This window comes from Hemicordylus capensis, chromosome 6, assembly GCF_027244095.1.
Source record: "Hemicordylus capensis ecotype Gifberg chromosome 6, rHemCap1.1.pri, whole genome shotgun sequence".
In the NCBI taxonomy this organism is placed as follows: domain Eukaryota; kingdom Metazoa; phylum Chordata; class Lepidosauria; order Squamata; family Cordylidae; genus Hemicordylus; species Hemicordylus capensis.
Window position 1 is genome coordinate 163,842,389 of NC_069662.1, and position 27,029 is coordinate 163,869,417.

General features: G+C 46.6%; 1 protein-coding gene across 5 annotated transcripts in view; it reads left to right on the top strand.

Annotated features, from left to right (window-relative positions):
* ADCYAP1R1 (ADCYAP receptor type I) overlaps positions 1 to 27,029 on the top strand; it is a 183,336-nt gene that overhangs the window by 103,990 nt on the left and 52,317 nt on the right. For all 5 annotated transcript variants that reach the window (XM_053260572.1, XM_053260570.1, XM_053260571.1 and 2 more), the window contains exons 4-7: positions 7,654 to 7,761; positions 18,263 to 18,298; positions 19,874 to 19,912; positions 25,829 to 25,950. In XM_053260572.1, coding sequence (XP_053116547.1) covers positions 7,654 to 7,761; positions 18,263 to 18,298; positions 19,874 to 19,912; positions 25,829 to 25,950 — 305 coding nt within the window. The remainder of the gene's footprint in view (positions 1 to 7,653; positions 7,762 to 18,262; positions 18,299 to 19,873; positions 19,913 to 25,828; positions 25,951 to 27,029) is intronic.

Consider the following 27,029-nt stretch of genomic DNA (forward strand, 5'->3'; position numbering starts at 1 on the left):
GGGAGAGAGCTCCAAGCCTCACCTAGCTCTCTGCTGCTTTTGTCTTCATATATGCTGTATTACAATATTAGATGCTTTAAAAAGCATATGTAATTATTCTTGGGGGGACGTGATTTAGTTTAATTATCAAAAGAGGGGCTATGGGCCAAGGCCTCAAATCTAAGTATCTAGCAACACCCCTGAACTCCACGTCCATGCTGATGTAATCTGGTCCAGCCTCTGGGCTCTCCTAAATTCACCCCCCGTGATGTTTGTAGGAAGTAGATAAATGTATGTGATGCAAAGATCTGAAAGGTGAAATGGCCAGATGTTCTCCTTTACTGCCCCACTCCCAGATGCTCAAAACAGCTCTCTTTCACTATACACAATTATAGAATGTTGCTGTTGTATAGTGCAATCAGGTGCCACTCGTATTCAAGGTTTGGCGACCATGAAATCAAAGTGAATGCTCAGTTGAAGCCAAACTGTGCAAGCCTTGGGAAAGAATTAAGACCTCCAGCCTGATCTTTCTGGTTGATTTCAACAGATGACAAGCTTGTGCGTGTGTGTGTGTGTGTGTGTGTGTGTGTGTGTGTGTGTGTGTGTGTGTATGCTGCACAAGGCCTTCTCTTTTTCCCTGGCTCCTGAACATGCTGTGATCTTTCAGAGTTTAATTACATCTTAAAACACACAGAGAGAGCACTCAAAAACACAGCAAAACATAAGCAGATTGCCTTGACGCCTTGTGTCGAGCACTAGGGAGAGCAGCCTCTGCATCAGTTTCAGTGATCATTTCTCATACTAAGCCAACTGCTCCAGATCACTCACCGAATGGGAATAGATCTGTGGGTGAAAGGACCCAAGGACAGCCTTTTGCCCCTGCAAGCAGAAATAAATGGAAGATCATTAAAGGGGTGGTTTGGGGTCTGCACTGGGGTGGACCCAGGAAAGATGGAAATGTTTAGGGGGAGGCACATAAGATTTCCGATTGTTTAGGTTAGGGTTCCCAAAGTTGGGTCCCCAGTTTTTGCTGGATACAGCTCCCATCATCCCCACTCTTCAGCCACTGTTAAAGTGCTCCTCAGCAACTGGGTACCCAAAATCAGGAACCCCTGGTTTTGGTCATTCCTCCTCTCTTTTTTAAAATTATTGTTATAAATGTATCTGTTTCTCCATACAATTTCATAGTGCATCAACATCATTTTATATTATGTTCCATAGAAGAATGATTGCTATTCTTAATGATATTATGGCCTGATCCACACAATCATTCAAATCTAGGTTTAAAATCAATAACCGATATTAGCGTGATCGTATGAACTCACACCAAGGTTGCCTGCATTGGCTTGTATCCGAACATGAATCTGAGAGTCCTGCTAGGTGTGATTCCTGCTACACGATCACACTAATGTTGGTTGCCAAGCCAACTTTAAACTTAGATCCAAATAATTGTGTGGACCAGGCCCATATATTACATACAGATACTTAAGCATTTGTCTAAATCCAACAACACAGGATAAGACTCTAATTTAAGACTAAACCAGGCTCTGGGTCTGATTCAAAATGGAGCACTCCTTTTGAAACCCTGCTCGTTTCTCTTGCACTGCTTGGGTTTGTCAGCTTCTTCACCTTCTCTCTTTCTGTGCACCTCCCTACCTAGAAGCCTTCCTCATGGAAAGCAGGCTGGTTTCCTGTGAACCACATTTTGGAATCTATTTCCCAAATGTCTTATTTACATTCTCCATCATCAACATAAGAAATTGACTTCTGCATGAGTCAGCCATTGATCCCCCTCTAGTTCTGTATGGTGTGCATTGACTGGTAGCATCTCTCTCTCCATCAGGGGTGTTTGCTGCCCATACCTGGAGAGACCAGGGAACCAAGGCCCTTGCGCATGCAAGGCATGTGCTCTTCCCCTGAGCTATGGCTTCCCCTAGCTCCAGCACCTTGGCAGCCATTAACATGTTCTCGTGATTTTCTTAACCACCTAACCTGTTTCTTCGAAAAGAGAACGGCAGTGGGGAGGGGTAACAAAGAAACTGCATCTCTAAGCATGAGCTCAGAATCTCTAAGCATGAGCTCAGAATAACCATCCAATGGCCAGGAAGAATGTAAGTAACTTGGAGAGAGTGAAAGGTTTGCACTTTCCCAGTTGCAGATAAGAGATCCCATCCATTCAAAGAGCCAGTTCCCCATTTGTGAAATATGTTGCTATGTAAATGACTTGGCACTGGCCTCACCTTTTCAGCATCTGTGAAGGGACATGAAAGAAGAGCCTTTCATGCCTCTGAAAGAAGGGTTGGCTTTCTGAATACGAGTCTCCAGGTGCTGTTCCGCTCACTGGCTAGTTTCCCCCTTGGTTTCTCCATCTATCCCATGTACTCACAGGGTCACCTGCTTGCATCCTGAGCCTCATATACATGATCTGAAAGTCAGTTGATGGGCTTCCTGGTTTTCTTCTAACTTGGCAGTGGTCAGTTTTTAACCAAGCAAACGTGGTGCCCTCCAGCGGCCTCCGATATTTTCCCATCTGGACCCACCTTTAATCTACAGGACTGGACTCACTTTTAACCTTTCATTATATGCATCAATCTTTTTCCTTCACAAAATTGATCCTGCTAGATCAGACCAAAGGGCCATCCAGACCAGTATCCTGTTTTCTGTTGCATTCATCCATGGCATCTATCCGTCAACAAGATGTTCCAGGAAACCCACAGGCAAGGCATCAAAGCAATAGCTCTCTCCTGCTGTCACTAAGAGATCTTTGCTGCTATACTACCATTGAACATAGAAGTTCCATATAACCATCATGGCGAATAGGCACGGATAGAGCTATCCTCTTCCGTGAATTTGCCTAATCCTTTCATAAAGGCATATAAGCTGGTGGCCATTACCAAACGTTGTGACAGCAAATACCATAAAGCAGGAAGTCTCAAGCTTTGGTCCCCAGATGTTGTTGAACTACAACTCCCACACAATTACTCTTAGGAGTAAGGTTGCAAAAGAATCGGATGTGTTGGATGGATGAGAAGATTCTGAAGTTCCGTAGGAAGAAGATTTATTCCATGAGCTGGGTCCCATGACCAGTGAGGCCCAGTTTCAGGAGCTGCGCAGGGAGAGCGGGCTAAGCCCGCTCTCCCCGCACACAAGCAGGGAGGGAGCCCTGGGCGGCCAGATCGGCTGCCCACATGATTGCCGGCTCCATAACGGAGCCGGCGGGGGCTGGGGGGAACGGGGGCCAATCAGCCCCCCCAAGCTCCAGCATGCCCTGAGCGAGGGCATGCTGGCGAGACCCCCGTAGCCGGGAGGCGGCTTTTCACCTCCCCTCCAGGGCTCTCCTCATGAGTAGCCACACTGTGGCTACTCACAATTGAAAAAACTGGTTTTGCAGAGCACTTGTTCCACAAACCTGGTTTTAGGGGAGGGGTATTTAGGCAGGTTAACTGCTTGGGAGCCACCGGGCTCGCTTGCGAGCCCGGTCGCTCCCACGATCAGCCAAAATCAGGCTAGGCTCCCCTAGCCCGATTTTGACTGATCATGGGAATAGTCCCATGTCTTCAAAGGTTTTTCCCCAATCTGGTTCAGGAGTCACAGTGAAGATATCTATCTATCTATCTATCTATCTATCTATCTATCTATCTATCTATCTATCCATCCATCCATTTATATATATATATGGTTGATGTTCATGGGAGACAATAAGAACTTATGCATGGACACTTGATAAAGCAGTCCGAAAGAGCTGATCACCGGGTTGCTGTCGTTTCAGCATGGCATATATCGTTTCGGCATATATCATGGACTATACAATTCTCTTTTGATTGGATGATGTTTAGTGTTATTTCATGTTTTGTTAGCATTTTTACTTCATATGTGTACTTCATATGATCAATTACTATTATTTTTATATTATTCTGTGATTTAGAACACCATCCAAGTTCATATATTTCATTTTGAATGTGCTTCTTGTTGGGGTTTTTTTTCATTTACTATATCATTGGATCTGTTGGGTTGTGTTTGGAACTACAGCTCCCATCATCCTTTGACCATTGTGGCTGGGGGTGATGGATGTTCTAGTCCCACTACTTATGGGGACCCAAATTTGAGAACTCCTGCCACAAACTAATTATGTGTTGTGGGAAGAAGCAGATTGTTTTTTTCTGTCCTGAAACTACAGCCAATCCGTTCTTGAATATTAACCCCCTCATTCCAGCATCCCACATTCACTGCAACATCGGTCGTGTGGTGCCAAACCAAAGAGGACTGCAGATGGAGGCAATAGGGGGAGAAGCTCTAGGTCCATGATAGTGCTCCTGCTTTGCATGCCGCAGTTCCCCGGTTCGATCCCTGGTATCACCAAGTAGGGCTGAGATAGATCCATCTGAAACACCGGAGAGCTGGAGTCATTTCCAGCCTGTGTGGAGAATATAGAGCTAGATAAGTCAGTCTCTGATCCAGTACAAGGCAGCTTCAGAGGCCCAGCTCTCAGAAATAATGATTTTGCATGGGACACGTGCCAACGAGAGAACTGCCTGAAAATAGACAAGCTTTTTCCAGACACAAACAAAGAAACTCATAAATACCTAGCCTGTTCTGAATCAAACTGCTCACTCATTGCTAATTAAATTCTAAACAATGTGGAAACCTGAGGATTTTGCTGCTTCCGGCTGGCCTTCTTAAGAGGGCTTAGTGTGGTTATATGAAGTGAGTTAGTTTCCTCTGTTCCTTAACCAGACTGTTCACACATTTCATGGCAGACAAGATTGACACAATGCAGTGCTTTCTCCAGCTTCTGGTGTTGCAGAGAAAGGCTCTAATACTCAAAAGAAAGTGAGGTTTGCTGTTGCTATTCAGGCAGAGTTCTGGAGGGTTTCTGTTACTCATGCTCTCCCTTTCTGCTACAGCACTTCAGAGCCAAAAGAAGTCTTTCTGTTTTCATAAGTCGCCTAGCAAAGGGAAACTGTATTTCTCCAAGAGAGGTTGCATTCAAAACCAAGAGATGAGAACAAAGACTGGGGTGGATGGAGGGTGCAAACTTGCGGTTTGGAAGCTTTTGATGCCCTGTCGGAGCTATTCATTCTGTATGTCTTTTGACAGATGATGGGCTTTCAAAAGTGACACTTCAATGGACTTTGGCTTCGTCTTGACATTTTCCATTTCTAGGCACCTGCTGTCTGTAGTCTGGCCAGCCCTGGGAGTTGATCCCCTTTTAAACCCATCAAGTTTGCCAGAGTGAAGGGCTATTCAGAGATTTCCACTCTCATCTCATATATCTCATATTTACTGCAATGAGCTCTCTGCATAAATGATCTGGTTATCCTGTCATTGTGGAGAACTGTATACTCACAAGCTCCATTATTATTATTATTATTACATTTATAGCCCGCTCTTCCTCCAAAGAGCCCAGAGGGGTGTACTACATACTTGAGTTTCTCTTTCACAACAACCCTGTGAAGTAGGTTAGGCTGAGAGAGAAGGGACTGGCCCAGAGTCACCCAGCTAGTATCATGGCTGAATGGGGATTTGAACTCGGGTCTCCCCAGTCCTAGTCCAACACTCTAACCACTACACCACACTGGCTCACAGCAATGGTTTCCTGTTGTCCGAAGAACCATGCTGACGTTAGCCCAGGGGTACCCAACCTTGGGTCCCCAGATGCTGTTGGATTACAGTTTCTATAATCCCATGCAGCCATCATGGCAGGGGGTGATGGGATTTGTAGTCCAACAACATCTGGTGACCCAAGGTTAGGAAAGCCTAGTTTAGACTAATGGGTCCAGCATCCTCCTTCTAGAAGTTGCTGGCCAGATGCTTCTAGGAAGGCCTCAAGTGGGGCATAAAGGCAATTGCCACCTCACTGTTTAATGCCAGTATCTGCTTTACTGCCTTGGAATCTGAAGGTTCCACTTTTATCGTGGCATAAATCATGGGTAGAACTTGCCTGCATAATATTATTCCTTTTTGTTTTCAGCTGCCATGAAATTCCATGAAAGGTTCCACCCTATATAGTAACCGCTCAGGAGTCTGATAATTTGTACAATGCCCCTAGCTCTTTGAAGGAAGTCAAGATTAAAATGTAATGCATAAATAATCATGCCCCGATTTCCTGGTGGTGCTTGCTGCAGTTATTCACTGATGAAGAAATACATTCTCATGGCATTCAGAATGCGAAGGCGAGACTTCTGCCTTCCCCCCTTATTCTGCAGACAGTTTCCCTGGAGCGCCTTCAACTTGGTTATTCCCTTCATTCATCTCCCTAAACCCAGATTTGTGTGCCCTTGCAATGGGTGAACCTTTTGGGGCAGCAAAGAAACAGCTGAAGGTCATCAGTTCTCTTTCACTTCTTGGTGGCAATGCTATCCATGGTTCCCTAGTTGTCATGGAGGTGGTGTGTCGTGTTTGGACTGTAGCCTTTCAGAATGTAGTTGTGGGCTCACAGGATTGAATGTTCCTTTGTACAAAACGTTTAGAAAACTAGAATGTCAGGGAGAATGCCGGATTAGAACGCTTCTCCCGGGCATGATAGTTTTGTGTGTGCAGAGATTTCTAAGATGATGCAGCATTCCATCAGGGTCCACATTACTGAAGTCTGGAGTCGATACATCCAGACACCATTTGAGGCTGTTCTCATGTGCAGGCAAAGCTGGGCTAACAAAGCCAAGTCTGGTCTTTCCCGCATGTGAGAACCGACAGGATGGTGCCCAACCCCGGTGGCCCCTTGTCGGCAAACCCAACAAGCTGCTTGCAGCTGGGGATGGAGACTGCAGGGCTTCCGGCTGGCGTTGGCGGGAGGGCATCGCCCCACCCCCCGGCACTTCTACAATGCACCACAGAATGCACCACCATGAGTGTGTGGTGCATTGTGGGACTTCCAGGGAGCGACACATCCCAGCCCCCCCGCCGACCCTCCACGCTGCCAGAGAAGGCAGCTGCACATCTGGACGCACAACCCACACCCAGACCAGTCTCATTGTCTGTGGGGAGGTAAGCTTTTCAAGGTTTCCTCCCCACTCTCTCTCTCTTTGACCACTACCTTGAGAAGCAGGTTTTAGTTCAAGGCCATTTACACAAGAATTGGATTTCCAGATAAGTTAGCATGTCTCTTAACACACAGCATCAAATAAAACACCTGAGAGTCAAATCATGAGGCACTGGGAAGGAACTGATGCATCGACCCTTTCTGAGCCCCTTGTTACATCCTTTGGTGATGCTAATGGAAAAACCATGGGGATTTTGCTGAGCACTGAAAAGGGCCTTTCAGGTTTCTGGAGTCTAAATGTTGGCTTCTTAACTTCTCAAAAGCCATCTCGAAGAACCTTCTTCACATGGTGTTGTTGTACTTGAGAAATGTGTCTTGGCTCCATCACTAAAGAAGACTTTGTACTCTGACACCTGGCCTGTTTGTTCATGAGAATGCTACCAGAGTAACACCCTCTCGATCCTGTCCCAGCATGCCCCTCTCAGACTGGCTGATTCCTCTGCAGGAAGTGAGCCCCAGTCTACAGGTTGAGACCAGCATTCCCTGTAACAGGGATTCCCAGATGTTGTTGACTACAACTCCCATAATCCCCAGCTGCAATGGCCTTTGGCAAAAGCAAATGAAACATTAGTGCAAATCAAGAATGAATGGGGGTAACTTGACTGCAACTCTTCTTTTTATTTGTCCTTTTATAGGATGCGCAGGGATGTGGGATAACCTCACCTGTTGGAAACCTGCCTTTGTAGGTGAGGTTGTCATTGTCAGATGCCCAGCGCTCTTCACGGTGGTTAACTTCAAAGATGGTAATGTTAACTGATCTTTTGTTGCACTCGTTCCATATGGTAACCAACCTTTTTCATGACAGGGGCTGTTCAGTGCACTGGAATACCGAATCCAAACCACACATTATTAAAAAGGGAGAAAGGCACAGTGTGACAAGTCTGAGCCACCAAAGAGCTGGGAGGAAGCAAATAACAGTTACGGGTGTGCAAACATTCAGGGTGGGATTCAAAACTGAAGCAAAGCAGAATGCAGAGCCAAACTGGGCAAACCGGACCCAAAGCAAATTGCTGGCTGATTCAGGTCTGCTTGGTCCAAATGGGTACACTGCTCTTTCCTTTAACTGCTTTACTTCTGGAGAGAAGGCAAGGGCATCATCATCACTCTGTATGGAAAGGACTGCTGGAAGTCCTTATTTCCTTTTCCTGATGTCCTTGGAAAGTTGCAGGACTTTGGGGGAATCATGAAGGCTGTTCACACGAGCAGCCTAATCCAGGCTAGGGAAGCCCAGTCCAACCTGGGTTAGGCTGCTTGTGTGCAGCGCCAGGATCAGGTCTGATCCTGGCACTGCCCACCTGCCTAAATGTACTTTTAATGTGACCTTAGCCAGAGTTAAGGGCACAAGCATACCCTTAACCCTGGCACTAGGATCATGAGGATGCTCGGGCTGCATCCTAGAGGTGACTCCTGGGGGATTTCCCCAGTCTACTGCACATTATCCTGGCCTTTGAAGATCCACACTGCTCCAAGCAACATGGATCATAGTGGAAGTGCAATCCATGCATCCCACCTCCACAAAAGGATCATCGGGGGGAAGGTAAGTTCAGCACAGCCTTCCCCTCCACACTGCCCTCCCGTCCAGCGATCGTGTGCATAACCTTATAGTCTTTTCAGAGGCTTCTGCCATTGAAACAGCCTCTGAAAAGACAATGGTTCCCCAAAAGCCTTGTGGCTGTCCTAGAAAGAGGGAATAACTCAGCAATCCTTTTCAGACAGAAGTGGTGTCATTGCACTTACACCTACCTTCTTATAGTGGTTGAGAGGGAGAGAGGGCTGGCAAAGGACTGGTAAAGCAATCAAAGCGGGCTGGAGTGATTTGGCCTGAATCAAGTTGCTTCCTCAGTCCATAGCATTGACCTAGGCACAGGCCCATGTTAAATTGGTGCGCTTCAAAGGCCAAGGTGGCCCTGAACTGAATCAGGGCTACTTCATACAGCTCTACTTCCAGTACATACACATCTCTGTCTGTGTAGAGGAGGAGAAGGGAAGAAATAGAAAGTGGGTTTCTGTTTAACAGAACTACGTCTCTCAACATTTTTGAACCTCCCCCTCCTTTTTAAACTTCGTTTATGTCACCCCTTTCATTTATTCTACAGGTGAGCTGAGATTTTCACATGCAGCTATGTTCCTACCACCTGTTGCTGCATGCAGCTTGCTGTGAATTGGGGGCAATCCCAGCACGAGGGTTGGGGGCAAGAGGAACAATGAAATCAGGCTGCTTTTTTCATTGCCCCATTCCCTGTTGCTGCCACCGCCACCTGCGTGATGATGGCCACTCTCCTCTCAGTGGCCATTTCCTCCCAGAATGTCCCAACTCATCATCATCATCATCATCATCATCATCATCATCATCATCACATGGTGTCCTTTCAAGAGGTATTATGGGGTAAATGGCAGATCCAGTTGTAAGAAGCTGCCATATTTTCCCAGAATGTCTCTCAAAATCATGCCACATGGTCAATGTTCCATCACTCAGAGGGGCAAAGCTGGCATCAGAAGTTGTGGGGCAGCTGTCAAGAGCCCAGGGCCCTCAGAAGGACCCACTGATCTTACCCAAAATCACTTCTGTGCCCATAGTCTTCACATGGTGGTGTTGGTGGTGGAGTGACGCTCTCAGAGAGTCATTCTGAGAGTGACTCAGTGACTGTTTTTAATGGTTTAATTGTTTAAATGTCTTGGGTTTTTTGCTGTAAACCACCTAGAGACTTTAGTAGTGGGCGGTATACACATATGTTTAAAAAAACCAGGGTGGGGGGGACCATCCAGGTAATGTGGGCCCATGGAGGGCCATTTGACACCTGAAACCTGGAGCTAGCCATGCAGTGTGGCATTTGGGGGTGAGGGAAGCTGAGAGGACCACCACACTATAAATCTACTCACCTCTGAAAAACGAGGTCACATAGCGCAGGAACAATTTGATTACCTCACCTCATCTCTTCATGTGAGCTAAACTGCAACATGTTCCTATTATGTGGATGGCCACCTCATCCGCTGTTTATGTGAACCGGGCCTGAGTTCGGTCAAGGTCAGAACGGGAACTTGTATCATTTGGACAAGGCTGGAATTGATGGCCTCTTTAGAGGAACAAATAATGACAGCTGCATTCAGGAGAAAGTAATCATCTCTAAGGCAGCTGCCAGTAGCTGAGGTGGGACTGATCCGCAGATACAATTGCAGACATGTGTTACACTTTCTTATCAGTTCATCCCTGATAACCAAGAGCGGGCCACGGTCTCCATGGCAACAGCTGGGATCTTTTCAAAATGATGAGTATACTTGCTACCCATGAGGCCAGCGGCTGGTGTAACATCAGTCAAAACCCGGCATGAAAGCACTGAAAAATAAAAGTAAAAGTAGTCCAAAGAACAATGGTGCTCGAAATTATTTTCAAAAACAAAAACAAAAAAACAGGGGAAAGCAAAAACTGAGAGCCAGAAAATGGTGGGCCATGCTATTTAGTGATGGTTTTTATTTTTTTAAATGTATCATCACCCTTCTAGAGTGCTTCATACAAAGGGATAGGGATGTGCACAAAACAGATTTTGTGTTTGATTGATTGATTGATTTGATTTATTTGATTTCTATACCGTCCTTCCAAAAATGGCTCAGGGCGGTTTACACAGAAACAACGAATAAATAAGATAAATAAAATGGCTCCCTGTCCCCAAAGGGCTCACAATCTAAAATGAAACATAAGACAGACACCAGCAACAGTCACTGGAAGTACTGTGCTGGGGGTGGATAGGGCCGGTTACTCTCCCCCTGCTAAATTATTCTCCCCTTGTTTCGAGCATGAAACGAAACACAAATCCCAGGACCATTCTGAGCATTCCAAGCACTATTTTGGAAGGCTGTTTTTTTGGGGAGAGCTGGCCTACTGACTGGGGTCAATGGGTAGACTTGGCCTCTGCTCTGGACTTAGCACTTCGGCCATTATCGGAGGGCTGGTCTGCCCACCACATTGGGGTGGTTAGACCAGCCCTCTGCCCCAGGCATAGCACATCAGCCCACCTCAGAGGACTGGTCTACCATGTGAGGCAGGTAGACCAGGCCTCCGCTATGGACTTAGCTCATCAGCCCGCCTCAGAGGACTGGTCTAGCCACTGACCCCAATCGGTAGACCAGCTCTCCCTGGAAAAACAGCCCTCCAAAATGGCTTTCAGAACACTTGAAACATTCCGACTTGGAGCAGGGTTGCTCCATTCTGAGCTCGAAACAGGCCCTTCATTTGAAGGGCATTTTGTTTCGAGCTCGGAAAACTAGCAACGGCCCATTTTGAGTCAGAACATTCTGAGCTCGAAATATTCTGCACATCCCTATAAAGTGACATCCAAATACCAGTAGCTACCCCTGTGGTGGTGGGGCCATATCTTAATGAGAGAGCATCTGCTTTGCTTGGAGAAGGTCCCCATTTCAATCCCTGACATTTTTAGGTAGGGCTGGGAGAGACTCTTGCCTGCAAGCTTGGAGAGCCGCTGCCAGTCAGTGTAGGCAGTACTGAGCTAGATGGAACAATGGTCTGACTCAATATAAGGCAGCATCCTATGTTCCTAACAAAAAAACGATATGAAAAATTAAATAGTATTAATGATGTTGAGGCCCGTGTTCCCTGTAACAGGGATTCCCAGATGTTGTTGACTACAACTCTCATCGTGCCCAGCTGCATTGGCCTTTGGCTGGAGATTATGGGAGCTGTAGTCAACAACTTCTGGAAATCCCTGTTATAGGGGACTCTGGCCGAGGCCTACTGTAGCCATTGGGCCAGGTAGGTTCTTTCTTGAGAAGGGACAATGTTAAGTTGTGGGGAAACCCAAGAAGTGTTCCCTGCCAAAAGGGGATCAAGGAATATGGAAGTCACACCTATCATGGACAAGGTGTGCTAACTAACTGTCTCGCACAACTTGGCCGTTCTCTGGTTTCTCTCTGTCAGGGCCAAACATGGCCGTCCCCTGATACCTCCTATTTTGTTTTTAACAGGAAGAGTTGCTGGGGCAGGGGTGGTGATTGGAAGCCATGAGAAGGCAGCCAGGGAGAGGTGTGCCTAACCCTTGCCTTCCATTCCTCTGCTCCAAATCACCCCCAAGGGGCTCACCACCTTCTTCTTCCCACAAGGTTTTCAAACACCTGTGGAACCTTTGCAGAATCACAATGTGGTCACCAGTATGTCTGAGCTGAAAGTTCCAACTCAAAATGTGGGGTGAAAACTAGCTGTTGGGGTGAAGACTAGCCCCCTGACTTACCTTACTTCTCCACCACTGCCTGTTTCTTAGTGGTGGTGTTTCTCCTGGTAGCCCTAGGTGGTGGCTGCTGTTCCCCCCCCTAGAAGCTGCCTGGACTATATCATGATGCATTGTCACTCTGATGGGGACTTGTGGGGAAAATCTAAACAGGAGCCCCTGGGAGGAGCAGCTCTGGCAATGAGTTCCCCCTCTCCCCAAATCCCTGAAATGGCTCCCCCATTTCACCACCTCTGAGTGAAGTGGCAAAATGGAGGGATATTAGAGCTCACTAATAGAGCTCACAATGACACACGCTGTGAAATTCTTGCTCTCAGGCTCATGCAATTGGTTTTGACTTTTGGTTGTCAGTGTAGAGTCATGTAGATCCAATTAACTCTCTAGTGGCATAATGTATTGGCCCAAATCTGGTTAATGGAAAAAGCCTAAAAGCACCAGCTAACAGCATTTCTTGGAACACGTTCGAATCCATAAATCAAATTCTGCACCGTGGGGAAGGGGGTTAGCCAATGGAACCACTGCCACTTCAGCAGATGGAAAACTAACATTATTGAGGCAGTAGATGCATTTACTCCACTGGAGTTTTCAAACTTCCTTCCTTCAGGGAACACTTTCTGCAATGACTTGTGTGCCATGGGAATTTCATAAGTTCATATGCCTCGGAATAAGTTGCAGATAATTTGGGTGCATGTTCCAGAGCATGGAGTCAGTAAACCTCGGGTGCTGGTGGCACATACACATTTGGGGCCTCCGTTGTTGCCCAAAGCAGACAGCACAACCAAAATATTAGGGCTGTGCTCAATTGAAATTATTGCTCTGATACCGATACAATGGTAGTGATTGTCGGATCATGCAATCGATAACTGAAACATGATTCAATCCGAACAGGATAGAATCATTGGATTATCAGTATCAGGAACGATGCATCAGCTCATAGCATATAATGACCAAGAGGAAATAATAAGAAATCACTGCAAAATCTGTAAAAAATATTATTGTTACGTCAGAATGTGATGAAACTTCCAGGTTGGAAGACCTTCCTTAGAGTTGGTGGGGGACCCTTCTTAGGGTTTGATACCCCTCCCATTTCATGCAGAAGTGTCAGGGTTTTGAAAAGCAGGTAATGCCTGAAGAGGCCTTGATTTGAAGCAGAGATGTCAACCATATAACTCTTTTCTTCCCCTCCCCACCCACCAGCATTTTGCATATATGGCACATCACCAGATTTGATGACAAGCAGGTTTTGTGGCATCAACAACAGAGAAAAGCAGCAGGAAACAACCCATCCTTAGGGATGTGTACAAATCGAATTTTTAAATTTGCTTTGTACCCGAATCGAATCACCCCTGATTTGTTTTGAGTCCGAATCTGGTCAGCTAGCACAGGGGTGATTTGTTTTGTCCACACATCTCCCCAAATAGGTAGATTCGCATACAAATTGTTTTGAACCCAAATTGATTTGCACAGACAGCAGGCACAGGCAGTGTGCAGCAGCCGGGGGGTGGGGTGGGGTGGGGAAATCTCTTCTCTCTTCCTCAATCAGGAAAGCAGGAACAAAAAGCAGAGAATCCACTCCAGACGGCAGGCAAGGCAAAGCAAAGCCTCTCTCTCTCTCTCTCCTCCCATGAGGCAGAATGGTGGTAGGCTGGCAGCCTCCTTAAGTACATTTGAAAACCCCTCCTTCAAACTCCCTCACCCTTGTCCCTTCTTTGACCCTTCCCCTAGCCAATGCAGGGTCACTCACCCCTGGCAACACAAGATTTGAATGGAAACAAGCCAATCTGGCACCAGGGAGAATTGCCAGCCAGGCGTTGCACACTGTAAATCACCAATCTGAAACTTGGGAGGGTGGGATTATTAAAAAAAATTCCTGACACAAAATGGAAACAGCAAGAGAGATCACCACAAAATGGAGGTCCAAATCTACAAATTTTTCAGGTCTGAAATCTGGGTGATTTGTTTTAGACCCAAATCTGGCCAGCTAGCACAGGAGAGATTTGTTTTGTCCACAAATTGCCCCAAACAGGTAGATTCGGGTACAAATCCTTTTGTACCCGAATTGATTCGCACATCCCTACCATCTGGTAACTGGATGAAGTTTAATACGGCCCAACAAAGTTCAGAAAACATCATACTGGCCAGCGCCTCTACTAGCAATTTTGCATCAAAACCAATACAATTAAATTGTCACCATTAGGGACGGTGTTGTATCAGATCTGATTATCCTCCCAATGCACAGCCCTGAAAAATATACTCTGAACTTGTTCTGGCTGTGCATTGGCAAGGAAGATTGGCAGAGAAGGACCAGCTGTTTTTGTGGGGAAGCTTGTTCTCTGTTATTGGCCTTCTCATTGAGAAAGCCCTGATTCACATCCAAGGAAACCCCATGTCTTCAAAGCACTGTTGGAGACAGTGCACCCTAACTAAATTAAGTTAAACCCAACTGAAATCATGTTGATTTCACTGAAATAAATGAACTCATAATTGGGCTAGAGGGATACTGTCAGCACCAAGAGGTTATTCCTCGTCAACAGTTACATTTGGCTTGTTTAGAAAAATTCAGACGGAACCTGAAACCACTTTCTGTGAGCTCCCTTTGATCCTTCCTTGATCAGGGGGTTGGCTGCTGTATTGGCCCACATTCCTCTCCCCCTTAGCAAATATAATGGATTTGATCTAACGTTTCATGCAGAGAGACCAAAACGCATGGAGATATTCCTGTGAGTTGGGCTCAGCACCAGCAAAGCTTGTGAGGGAGCAGAGGAATTATTCCAAGGTGTATTCTGGGGACCCAAGGGAGCAGAGTGCACGTCGCGTAGACTGGTGCATTGTAGCCATATGGACTGAGAATGAGCATGCCGTTGTAGGGTCCTGTATGCAGTTGGCATAACCAGCCCCAGGCAGATTCCTCCAGGCTCTCAAGATTCAGTATCCTACTGTAAGTGCTAGACTCCTTCTAAAAGCCTGGATTATTCCTCCAGTACAGCCCACTCCTGGCAAGGCTTCTCTCCATGGGACCCTCCTCCAAGCAATTGCCAGAACCAGACCTTGGGTGACCTTCAAGTAGGGGGAAACCAGAACACCACATAGAAGAAGCAGGTCCTGGAGCCCTTTAGCAGGCATCTGGAGTTCCAGACTGTTCCCCACTATTTACAAGTAAATCCCAACACAAATATAATGACAAAATCTGAAGAGCACAGAGCACCATCTAGTGATCATATCAAGCACTGCCTGCCTGCGCGCTCTCTCTCTCTCTCTCTCTCTCTCTCTCTCGCTTGCTTTCTTGCTTTCTATAAAAGGATAACGAAAGCAGTATCCACAGTATCCAACAGCAGTTGGAACACATTACAAAGTTGAGCGAATATTTGATTCCCTGCTTTTGGGCAAAGTTCTTTTGAGTTGGGGGATAAAGCTATATCCTTTCATGGAAAACCCACAGAAGTATTGCAGACAGTTAGGGGGTTGTGGGAGTGGCTTACCAGGGTTTTTTTTGGGGGGGATATCTCTTTTTAAACTGAAAATGCTACCATTTCTGTAGATGATTTCAAGCACTTCTCCTCTTCCCAGTGGTTCCTGGCCACTGTTTTCTAAGCTGGAGGAATGCGCTGGGAAAGGGGCATTTCCCCGATGCCTTCCAGAAAAGAAAATGGCAGTTGGCAGCCACCAGGAATGGGAAGACTTTCCGCCTAGCACAAACAAATTAGCTATCAGTAAAACATGAAAACCACATTAAAAGGACAACAGGAGAACAGGAAGAGCAAAACATCAGGCTCTGTATGCCTAATGAAACAAGAAATGTCTTAGCAGGTACCAACAGGTGGGAATAGAGAGGGACCAACATTGAAAAAGGCCTGCACTTGGTACCCAAGCACGCAAGTCAGCCAAAATGGGCACAAGAGCAGGCCCCTGAAGCCAAAGAGTTTGGGCAAGGCCACATGGGTGGTGGTGGTTCTTTAAGTCAGCTGATCGCAGAACATTTAGGGCAGGCCTGCACAACATCGACCCTCCTGAAGGTGTTGGACCAACTCTCATCATCCCTGACCATTGGCCACGGTGAATGGGGATGATGGGAGCTGTCGTCCCCAAAGAGCTGGAGGGCTGAAGTTGTGCAGCCTTGGTTTAGGGCCTTAACACCAGCACTTTCAACTGGGCTCGGGGTGAAGAGGCAACCCATACAGCGGATACGAAATGGACACAAACCACCCAGATTGGCAAGCCACAGCCAGCATTCCAGCAAGTAAATAAATCCAGTACTCGCCATGCCACACGGTGCTGCTTGATAAGATTGATGAATATTCCTTTTGAGTGTACGATGATGACCAGCTTCCCCTCTGCTTCCCATCACATGCCCTTATCCAGGGAGCATGATCCACATGGAGTACCAACCTAGGGACCTACCTGTCTACCTGACCTTGATTTTAGATCTGCCTCTGACCCGGCTGATCTTCAGTTGCTATTCCAGTGTGTGACCTTGGTCTGACCTGAATGATGTACCTATCTCTGGCACTTCCATCTAACTAGAGGTGTGCAGACTGGCTCAAAATCGAGCCAGTTCATACTTGAACCAACACGGCTCAAAGGTTCGACCTTGAACTGAACCGGGCCATGCAAATGGCCTGTGCATATGTGTGGAGGTCAAATAAATGGCCTCCATGCATGCGTGGAGGCCCAAAGTAGTCTGAACAAGGCCGCAATGGGCCAAAGGCCCAGACTAGGCCCGGCGAGCCACTGCGTCTACTGTGACTAACCCTTTTTAACCCTTTTATTGCACAGTAGGGGCTTTGAACTGGGCCCAAGCTGGTTCAAATTTGAACCAAGCCGGGGCCCCGGTTCAGTGGGGGGGCAATGTTGAGCCAGTCCAGTCCAGTTTGAACTGGTTCAGATTCGAACTAGGGAAACTGGTTTTTTGCACTCCCCTACATCTAACCACTTGCAGGCCTGACCTCCAGGGCCCTGGCAGCATCTTCCTGTCAGGATAGTGTAATGGTTAGAGTGTTGGATGAGGGCTGGAAAAACCTGAGTTCAAATCTCCATTCAACCATGAAACTCACTGGGTGACTCTGGGCCAGTCATGTATCTCTCAGCCTAACCAACCTACCTCACAGGGTTATTGTGAGGATAAAAATTACCATGTCCACCGCACTGAGCTCCTTGGAGGAAGAACGGGATATAAGTGAATGAATGAATGAATTGCAGGGGTGCCCAACCTGAGGTTCTCCAGTTGTTGTTGGACTACAATGCCCATCATCCGCAGCCACAATAAATCCCCAGCTGGAGAGGCTGGGGATGATGAGAGTTCTCGTCTAGTTGGAGAAGCTCAGTTTGGCCACTCCTGGCCTGTGACGTTTATATCCCATCCTTTTTCAACAGAAAAATCAAGGTGTCTAAGGAAAGAATAAACAAATAGGTCAAAGTAACTGGGTAGGGCATTCCCTCTCTCTTCCTCTCTTATAATATGGCCAGCTCCTAATGGAGTCCAAGAGAGGAGGGCAGCCTCTAGACTCCATGATGGGGGGTGTCATAATGGAGTGTTCCCACCTGTTTGTTTGTTTGTTTGTTTGTTTGTTTGTTTGTTTGTTTGTTTGTTTAGAAGGTCCAACTACAAAATGAATCCATTAAGAAAGATCCCCCCCCCAGTTCCCCCCCTTCAGTTGGGGTTTTGGCAAGCTGACAGCTGACCTTAACATTCATCAAGAAGAGTGGAATTTCTCTCTGATCAGCCTTTCAAAAGTAGCTTTGGGAACTGCTTGAAATTCAGAACCATCCCACTTGATGCTTGAGATATTGCTGGGTTTTAAAATCTGTTCCCAATATCTGTTTCAGTTACGGCCGGTTGCACTTTGTATGTGCATGTGTTAGCTTTCTGGTTTGAATTAGACAGAGGAGAGGGGAGGATAAAGAGGACATTTGTTCAGTTCAGGGCTGAACGTACCTGGGCTTAGCTTCAGGATGAGGTGAGGATATTTGACTATGAGGGTTTCATTGTGTGCTTTCTTCTTTCTTAAAGGCTGGGATGTGAACAGTAAGGCCTATGCTCAGCCAGGTAAGACCATGTTCTGGTATCATTTCTAATTGAGTGGGCAGGTGGGAGGGGACTAGATGCCCCGTGCCCTGGTCCACAGCTGCACAATGCAGGGAGCAACTGTTGCTGCACACAAGGAGTGCATGCAAAAGTCAAACATACTGCTCACGCACACATACACACACCCTTCCAGGTTCTTTTGGACTTGGCTCAGAATAAGGTATTCCCCTCGGATCCAAAATGGGAAATAGCATGGCTTATTCCAAGACAATCTGAGTTCAATCAGCTCTGCCACACATCCTTAGGAGTGGAACAGAGGAACGCAGGAAGCTGCCTTATACTGAGTCAGACTATTGGTCCATCTAGCTCAGCATTGTCTACCCAGACTGGCAGCAGCTTCTCCAAGATTGCAGGCAAGGGTCTCTCTCGGAGATGCCGCCAGGGAGGGAACTTGGAACCTTCAAACATATAGGTGCACTTTCACTAAGCTGTGGCCCCGTCCCCTAATGGGAATATCATCCAGAGCTCACACATGTAGTCTCCCATTCAAATACAAACCAGGGGAGACTCTGCTTAGGAAAGGGGACAAGTCCTGCTTGCTTTCCACAAGACCAGCTCTCCTGAGTCTTGCTCTCCCTTTCTCTGCCTGGTGTTTTCACTGCTGGGGTAGGAGTCTGCACATTAGGAGAAGCCAGCATAGTCCAAAGGGCACAAAGCAACTGCCTTAGTCCAATATAGAGGCAGTACTGAGGAGATGAAGCTACATTTCAGGAATCTGTAGAGCAGCAACTCTGAGTGACAAATTTCACAAGACTGAGGAACCACGTCTGACACAGCAGTTGCATAGGGCCACTAGGGACATTATTTCCCCAGATGATTTGACTGGGATGAATGGAGAAGCTGCAGTACACCTTCCTTCCATGATCAGGGTGGCACTGTAGAGCAGCATCTAGAGGTCACTCACCAGACAATCCTTGTTACCGGATTCCCTTTTCTTCCATCACCTTCTTCCCCTTGAGGGAGATAGGAGACAATTGTCTCTTTGTGGGAAACTGTTAATTCCCTCTCCTAACAAAAGACACCTTTAATACTGGTATCTTGCAGTAGAGAACTGGTCTTGTGGCCTGAATTGTCTCCTTTGCTAAGCAGGGTGTGTCCTGGTTTGCATTTGTATGGGTGACTACATATGCTAGCTGTAACATATTCCCTTTAGGGGATGGGTCCATAGCTCAGTGGTAGAGCATCCTCTTCCAGGCAGAAGGTCCCAGGTTCAGTCCCTGGCAGCATCTCCAGGTAGGGCTGGGAGAGACTCCTGCCTGAAACTTTGGAGAGCCACTGTCAGTCAGTGTAGACAATAGTATTGCGCTAGATGGACAAATGGTCTGACTAGGTAGAAGGCAGTTTCCAATGATCCTACTGAGGTACTGCCAGCCCTGGCTTGGTTGCCCAAACAACATCTGCCTCCAGAGGGCGCAAGGAGGGCATTTTCAAAGTGGAGAATGCCCCGCTGCCATTGAATCAAAAGGTTCTGCCTAAACAAGGATCAGATTACAGCTCCATCCAGGTGGACTCATGTACATTTCTGCTTTCTTGCAGGAGAGTTTGAACTACTGGACGACTCAGACCAGATTCTAGGTAAGGAAAAGAAACAGGGTGATGGTTCTCTTCTCGCCCCCACTTCCTCTGCATTGAGAAAAGGAGAGGAAGGGATCTGAGCCGAAGCTAAATGGATATTAATTTCCTAATCAATTCTAATTATAGTGGCACGCTTGACAGCCTATTACTTTGCATGGTATTATGAAAATGTATTCTCAAGTGTTTCTATCTAGCAGGGACATAATTATAAATTATGCTTATTGCCGTAACAACAATTACGGGGAGACATCAACGCGCCCCCAACACCACCATCAGCAGTGATGCCTCTGCTGGGAAAGCAGTGCGTGGCAATAACTTCAGAGTTGCGCATTGCGCCACGGTGCTCCTTCAGGAACTTCGGTTAGAGCATCCTCTGGCCTGATGGTGCAGCTGGAAGAGATTGAGAAGTTGTTCAGTCCAGAGTCCAGACCCTGGGCGTAGGGCAAGGATCTCATTCCGCCTGCAACAGATAATCTCACAGCCAGAGGTGGCACCACCCCAGCGAGCTCTTCCTCCGGATCCCGCCCCCTCCCTTGCCAAAATGGAACCCCTCTCCATTTTCCCACTGCACTTGGTGGCAGTAATCTTTGAGAAGCATTTTGGCTCAGCCCTAAATCTACAGCATCTCCAAACATACTGCTGTTAGAAAATGTTCACAAAATGGGTTCATGTCTGTTTAATACTATGAGAAATAAATTCATCACCATCACCACCACCACCCTCCAAATTGTTCTCGGGACAGCTTGCAACACAACATTAAAACATGAGATTAAAACACAGAATACATTAAATCATAACAGACGGGGGGAAAGTGGGGAGGGAGAGACAATACAAAATACAATACAATTTAAAAATAAAAATAAACAATTTAAAAATAAAGATAAACAATTTGAAAATAAAATAAGCAATTTAAAAGTTTTTTTTTAAAGTCAGTTAAAATCAAATTAAAATTTAAAATGCCCTGCTGGGTGAGGCCAGAGGCATCCTCAGGATTCTTTTTCCAATGATGAGCTGCCAAACATGTCTGGAAGCTCAGAGGAAGGGTTGAGATGTGATAGCCAGGGTGGTGGCAGCATTTCCTTTCTGCAGAGCTGCACAACCTCAGCCTCCTGCAGTTATTGGACTACAACTCCCACAATCCCTGACTATTGTCCACTGTGGCTGATGATGATGAGAGCTGTAGTTCAAAAAAACCCAAAAAAACTAGCTGGCGATGTTGGGCAGCCCTGCCCTCCTGCAACCGGTATTCACAGATATGGAGGTAGTTTGCTTTAGTTCTCACTCCTAGTAGCTGTTGAATGTGACCAGTCCTTTTTAAAAAAATGCCAAATAAACTGATGTCCATTGCCGCATCTCTACATGCGTTTGCAAGGAGAAATGCTGATGGCCAATGGCCAGCATCAAGCCTAATGCTGTGCTTGCGGAAACAAATTCAACAATCGCAAGGCTGAGGCACTCGCTAGCTCTGCTCTGTCAGGAGCTCCAGACTCGTGTTGGGCTAGCACCAACGCCCTTGCTCTTGCGTAATAAAGTGTGCAACCTTCAGTGTGCCTCCTTTTGCACAGTCTCTTCCTCCAACAATGTACATTGCAGGGAGCTTTTGCTCAATAGCACCACCTCAGGACTTGATGGAGCCACACAGTTTTCTTCCGGGTATGCAGTCTGGTTTATTGTGCGAGCACAGCTTTCGTCTGGATGTCAGCTAGAGAACTGGGCTGGTCCCCAAAACGTGCCACACTGGGAAATGCCCAGTGCCATCTAGTCCATCCCCTGGCTTCATGGTTGGAGCTTCTTCATAACATCTCCTGACCAGGTGGTCCAGGCATTCCCAAATTGGGCGGCTGGTGCTGCAGAAGAAGGCCCCCATGGAGCAAATCTCTCCAGATAATTCAGGCAAGCAAGCCACACATGTGTATCCTATTACGCACTCAGGTACATTTATACAAGGATATACATCCCACCTTTCCACTCGTGGCTAACAACCACTTCGATCAAAATAACATTTGCAGCTAGTCTAATGTATAACACAATCAGTTTAAGAACACAGCTTAGAATAAGAATGAATCCAATCCACAAAGATGACTCAAAGACAATGCAGAAATGGCAGGACATGATCCAAGCAGAAGCAGCTAACTGAGATCAAATGCCTTCCGAAAGAAACATATCACAGCAAAGGCTAGATGAATCTCCTAGGAGAGGGCTTTCCATTGTCTGGGCTCTGCCCTAATGTACATAGTTTGACATGTTCACATAAGATGCACTTCTTATAAAGGCTGCCCTTGAAGAATATCCGGAAACTGCAGCTAGTGCAAAATGCGGCAGCTAGGGTTTTATCTGGAGCTGCCCGTGGGAGCACGTCACACCCATTTTGAAAGAGCTGCACTGGCTACCAGTTTGTTTCCAGGTCCAATTCAAGGTGCTGGTTTTGACTTTTAAAGCCCTTAACGGTTTGGGACCGGGATACCTGAGGGACCGCCTGCTCCCAAGGGTTGTTGCCCGCTTGACGAGGTCATCTGAGGGGGCTCTTTTCCGGGTGCCAATAATGAGGGAGGCTCGGTTGTCATGCACGCGGGACAGGGCCTTCTCTGTTGCTGCCCCCAGACCCTGGAATGCTCTCCCGATGACTATTCACTCCTCAGTCTCCATCACAGCTTTTAGAAAGAGTGTAAAATCTTGACTTTTTGCCCAGGCTTTTATTTGATTCTCTGCTGCTCCTCTTTATACTCTGTATTGCTTTTATGCTTTTGTTTTAAATTTTTAATCAGATTTGTTTAATATTTTTCACTTACTATTTTAATTGTGTCTTTTTTACCATCTCATGTTTAAATTTTTGCTGTACACCACCTTGGGATTGTTTTAATGAAAGGCGGTGTATAAATTTAATGATCAGTCAATCAATCAATAAAGTCCATGGGCCAGGCCCACAAATTTTGACCATCGATACTGACTCGGGGGATGAATGCTCATAGTAATTTTTGGCAATGTCTACTAGGGCTGTGCATAATTGCAAACTCTGGATTGGATTCAATCCAATCCAGAACCACAAACAAATATTGGTTCTGGATACTTTAGATCCTTCAGGATTCCAGTATTGGCTTCAGAATCTGATTTTTATCTATGCAAATTACTATAGAAATGTATGGAGAAAGTTTAAAAAAAATACTTGGGGGGTTGGCTAGAAAGAGAGCCCTGAAAGTTGGCCCCCAAGTAGGTAGAGTAGTGTACTCTATGTATACCCAGACTCTGTGTATTTAACTACAAGTTGTACAGCTTTAACACACAGCACAATTAACACACTGAACATATTGCAACACTATAACCTATCTGCCATCTTGAGGGGTGGAGATGGTCAAAAATCACAATGGGCATCTGTCCCCTCAGGTGTTACCGACCACCCCAACTGGTTCAGGTACTTTCTGTTTGACCTCTGGGATCAGGCAGGTTTGTATGGGGCAAGTTCATATCTTCCCAGTTTAATCTCCGAACAGAGTAAGTTCTTTTTAACTCTCCATTTCTGCTTGACATGAGACAGACTCCATTCATGGAATCTTCGGAGCTGACCGAAAGGCCTGACAATGGAGAAGTGCAATCTCTTCAAAATGAGTCTTGCACATGCCCCATTCAGACAGATGAGCACATTGCACACAGCTCCTCTCTGCACTTGCACCACTGCCATTCATTTCATAGGGGCTCGCTGGAGAGAAATTCCTGGTGAAGGTCAGGACCACTGTGAGATCGGGGGCTGCTGGCTGCAGCAGCTCTCTCTCCGTAATGAAAAATACTTAGGCATCATTCAAGTTGGCAATTTTGGAGCTGCAAATTAAATGAGCAGAGCTTGAAGTACAATCCGGCCAGGCAAGAGCAAAATGCCAGAAATTAATTAGCATCCTGGCTTACAAGGGCACTCAGGCCAAATTACACAGTATAGGCAGAGTGCATGTAACTTTCCTTCCACTTTGATTGTAAATGAAATGCAACTTAGGAGGATGCAGTCTTAAGAAGGTGGTTGGGAGAAGGAAGGATTGCTTAATGCTTCCCACAACCAGATCTGCTCAAAATTACCTCACAAGTTGTCCCCCATCACCGTCGCTTCCAGGGGGTTGGGGGGCAGGATGCAGCCCACTCCCGACCTTTGGCTCTGTGGGTGTGTTTGAGTGCGGGTGTGATTCTGGTTGTAAGAGATCTTTTCCCTGCAGGGCAGCACAGCCACGCTGAAAAATGAACAAGTGCACAAACCAACACATCAGTGCTGACCAGGGACTGAACTGAGCTAGTGGTTGGTTGTGTTTCAGTCCAAAGGTGCTACAGTCAATCCACATTCATTCTGAAACCATCTACAGCCCAGTTCCGTGGTTAGCTTGTGCAGTACATCTAAAACTAAAAAGTGACCTTATAAGGCAAGGGAGGCATGCATTTTGCCCTCTCTTGTTCCCAGGAAACTGCACTGTACATGGAACTTTATCCACTGGTTTTTCTATCAATACTTTAGGGGCCAGGATCACTCCAAGAATCCTTAGAGCAGAGGTTCTGAACATTGCTCTCCAGATGTTGTTGGACTACAATCCCCATAATCCCTAGCTGCAATAGCCGAAGGGATTTAACATAAGAACAGCCCTGCTGGATCAGGCCCAAGGCCCATCCAGTCCAGCATCCCTTTTCACACAGTGGCCCACCAGATGCCGCGGGAAGCCTACAAGCAGGAGTGGAGGGCATGCCCTCTCTCCTGCTGTTACTCCCTTGCAACTGGTACTCAGAAGCATACTGCCTTTGAGGCAGGAGGTGGCCTTTAGTCCTCCGACTAGTAGCTGTTGGTAGACCTCTCCTCCATGAAGTTATCCAAACCCCTCTTAAAGCCATCCAGGTTGTTGGCTGTCACCACATTTTGTGGCAGAGAATTCCACAAGTTGATTATGCGTTCTGTGAAAAAGTACTTCCGTTTGTTGGTCCTAGATTTCCCGGCAATCAATTTCATTGGATGACCCCTGGTTCTAGTGTTATGTGAGAGGGAGAAGAATGTCTCTCTATCCACTTTCTCCACACCATGCATGATTTTTTAGACCACTATCATGTCTCCCTGCAGTTGTCTTTTTTCTAAACTAAATAGCTCCAGATGTTGTAGGCTTGCCTCATAAGAAAGGTGCTCTAGGCCCCTGATCATCTTGGTTGCCCTCTTCTGCACCTTTTCCAGATCTACAATGTCCTTTTTCAGATGTGGTGATCAGAATTATATGCAGTACTCCAGGTGTGGCCGCACCATTTTGTATAAGGGCGTGATAATATTAGCCATTTTATTTCCAGTCCCCTTCCTAATGATTCCTAGCTTGGAATTGGCCTTTTTCACAGCTGCTGCACACTGAGTCGACACTTTCAACGAGCTGTCCACCATGACCCCAAGATCCCTCTCCTGATTAGTTACCGACAGCTCAGATCCCATCAGCGTATTCTTGAAGTTGGGTTTTTTCGTCCCAGTGTGCATCACTTTACACTTGCCAACAGTGAACCGCATTTACCATTTTGTCACCCATTCCCCCAGTTTGGAGTTGTAGTCCAACAGCATCTGGGGGTGCATGTTTGGGAACCCCTACCTTAGGGTTTCTTTCTTTCTTTCTTTCTTTCTTTCTTTCTTTCTTTCTTTCTTTCTTTCTTTCTTTCTTTTATATTCCTATACCACCTGACATGTGCATCCCCAGGTGGTGTACATAAGTTAAAATACAACAAATATAAAAACAGGATAAAATGATTAAAGCAATTGTGATATAAAACCAATTACAGTTAATTAAAGGCCTGAGTATAGTGCAAAAGGGGATGGCATGCCCTTGTGCGAGCCTCAGGACCTTGGCATGACTTGCTGTGCTCTGCTACCCACTGGCTGTGCAACGTTTCCTAAAGATGCACCGTGCTCATTTTTACTGGCAGGCGACCCTTCAACTCTAAACGTCGTCAGCAGGAATTGCACTGAGGAAGGCTGGTCCGAAACGTACCCTCATTACTTCGATGCCTGTGGATTTTATGAGAATGAAAACGTGACTGATGGCCAGGTAGGCTGGAACCGGTTCAAGACAGAGAGAGAGAGAGAGAGAGAGAGAGAGAGAGAGAGAGAGAGAGAGAGAGAGAGAGAGCGAGCGAGCCTCAAATAAACACTTGTAAATCAAACTAAAATGTGGCATCCCAAATCTGGAGGAAAGCAATGCCATTGAACAAGATTGACAAAGGGATAGATATTAATACAGCCTTAGAAGTTTTCGGGGAAAACGAATATTCTACCCAAATTGCAAGCTTCTACCCATAAAGAAACTAACTTACATTCTTTTCTTTCCCCCCGAATTTAATGGATTTTATTAATATGGAATAAAAGAACAGAGTAAAGATTACATCTGTCTTACATTCTAATTGACTTGAGAAAGGGTCACCATCCTGTGACTGATCTGGACACTGCAGCAGATGACCCATAACCTGTTTTGAGCTTGCACACAGCCACCGTGTGGGGATCTACCATGTGTCTGTAACCGTTCTGGGGCCACTTACCAAGTTCTGTTTCCGCTTCTCTTCATAACGGAGCCTTTTAACTTGCTTTTGTACCTAGTGCCAAGAAAACAATGGCATTGAACAAGATTTGAAAAGGAGATGGATATTAATACACTCTGATGCTGTGCTCATGAGCAGCCCAGGCCAGGCCAGGGCGGCCAAACCTGGGTTGGGCTGCTTGTGTGCACCGCCAGGATTGAGGCCAATCCCAGCGCTGCCTCCCCAGAAGCCTCAGTTCGGAACCCGGCCTTTAACCTGGGTTAGAGGGCATGAACGTGACTTCTAACCCAGGTCAAGGATCATGTGTATGTTTGGGTTCCATGTGACCCAAGCAAACACAAAGTTGGACACCTAGAGTGCCCAACTCAGGGGGAAATCCCCCAATGAACCTGCTCATCACACAGTGCATTGTGGGATATCCGGAGGCCAGGTATCCTTCCCCCGGCCTCCCTACTGCTGGGCTGCTCGCCGCAGAGGCACTCATCTGTGAGCATGGTGAACAGGGCTTCAGCCCTGATCATGTGGGAGAAGGCAAGAGTGATCCTGCCTTCCTCCCATCCCCCCTCAGCTCCGGGGGGAAAGGCCGTGTGCA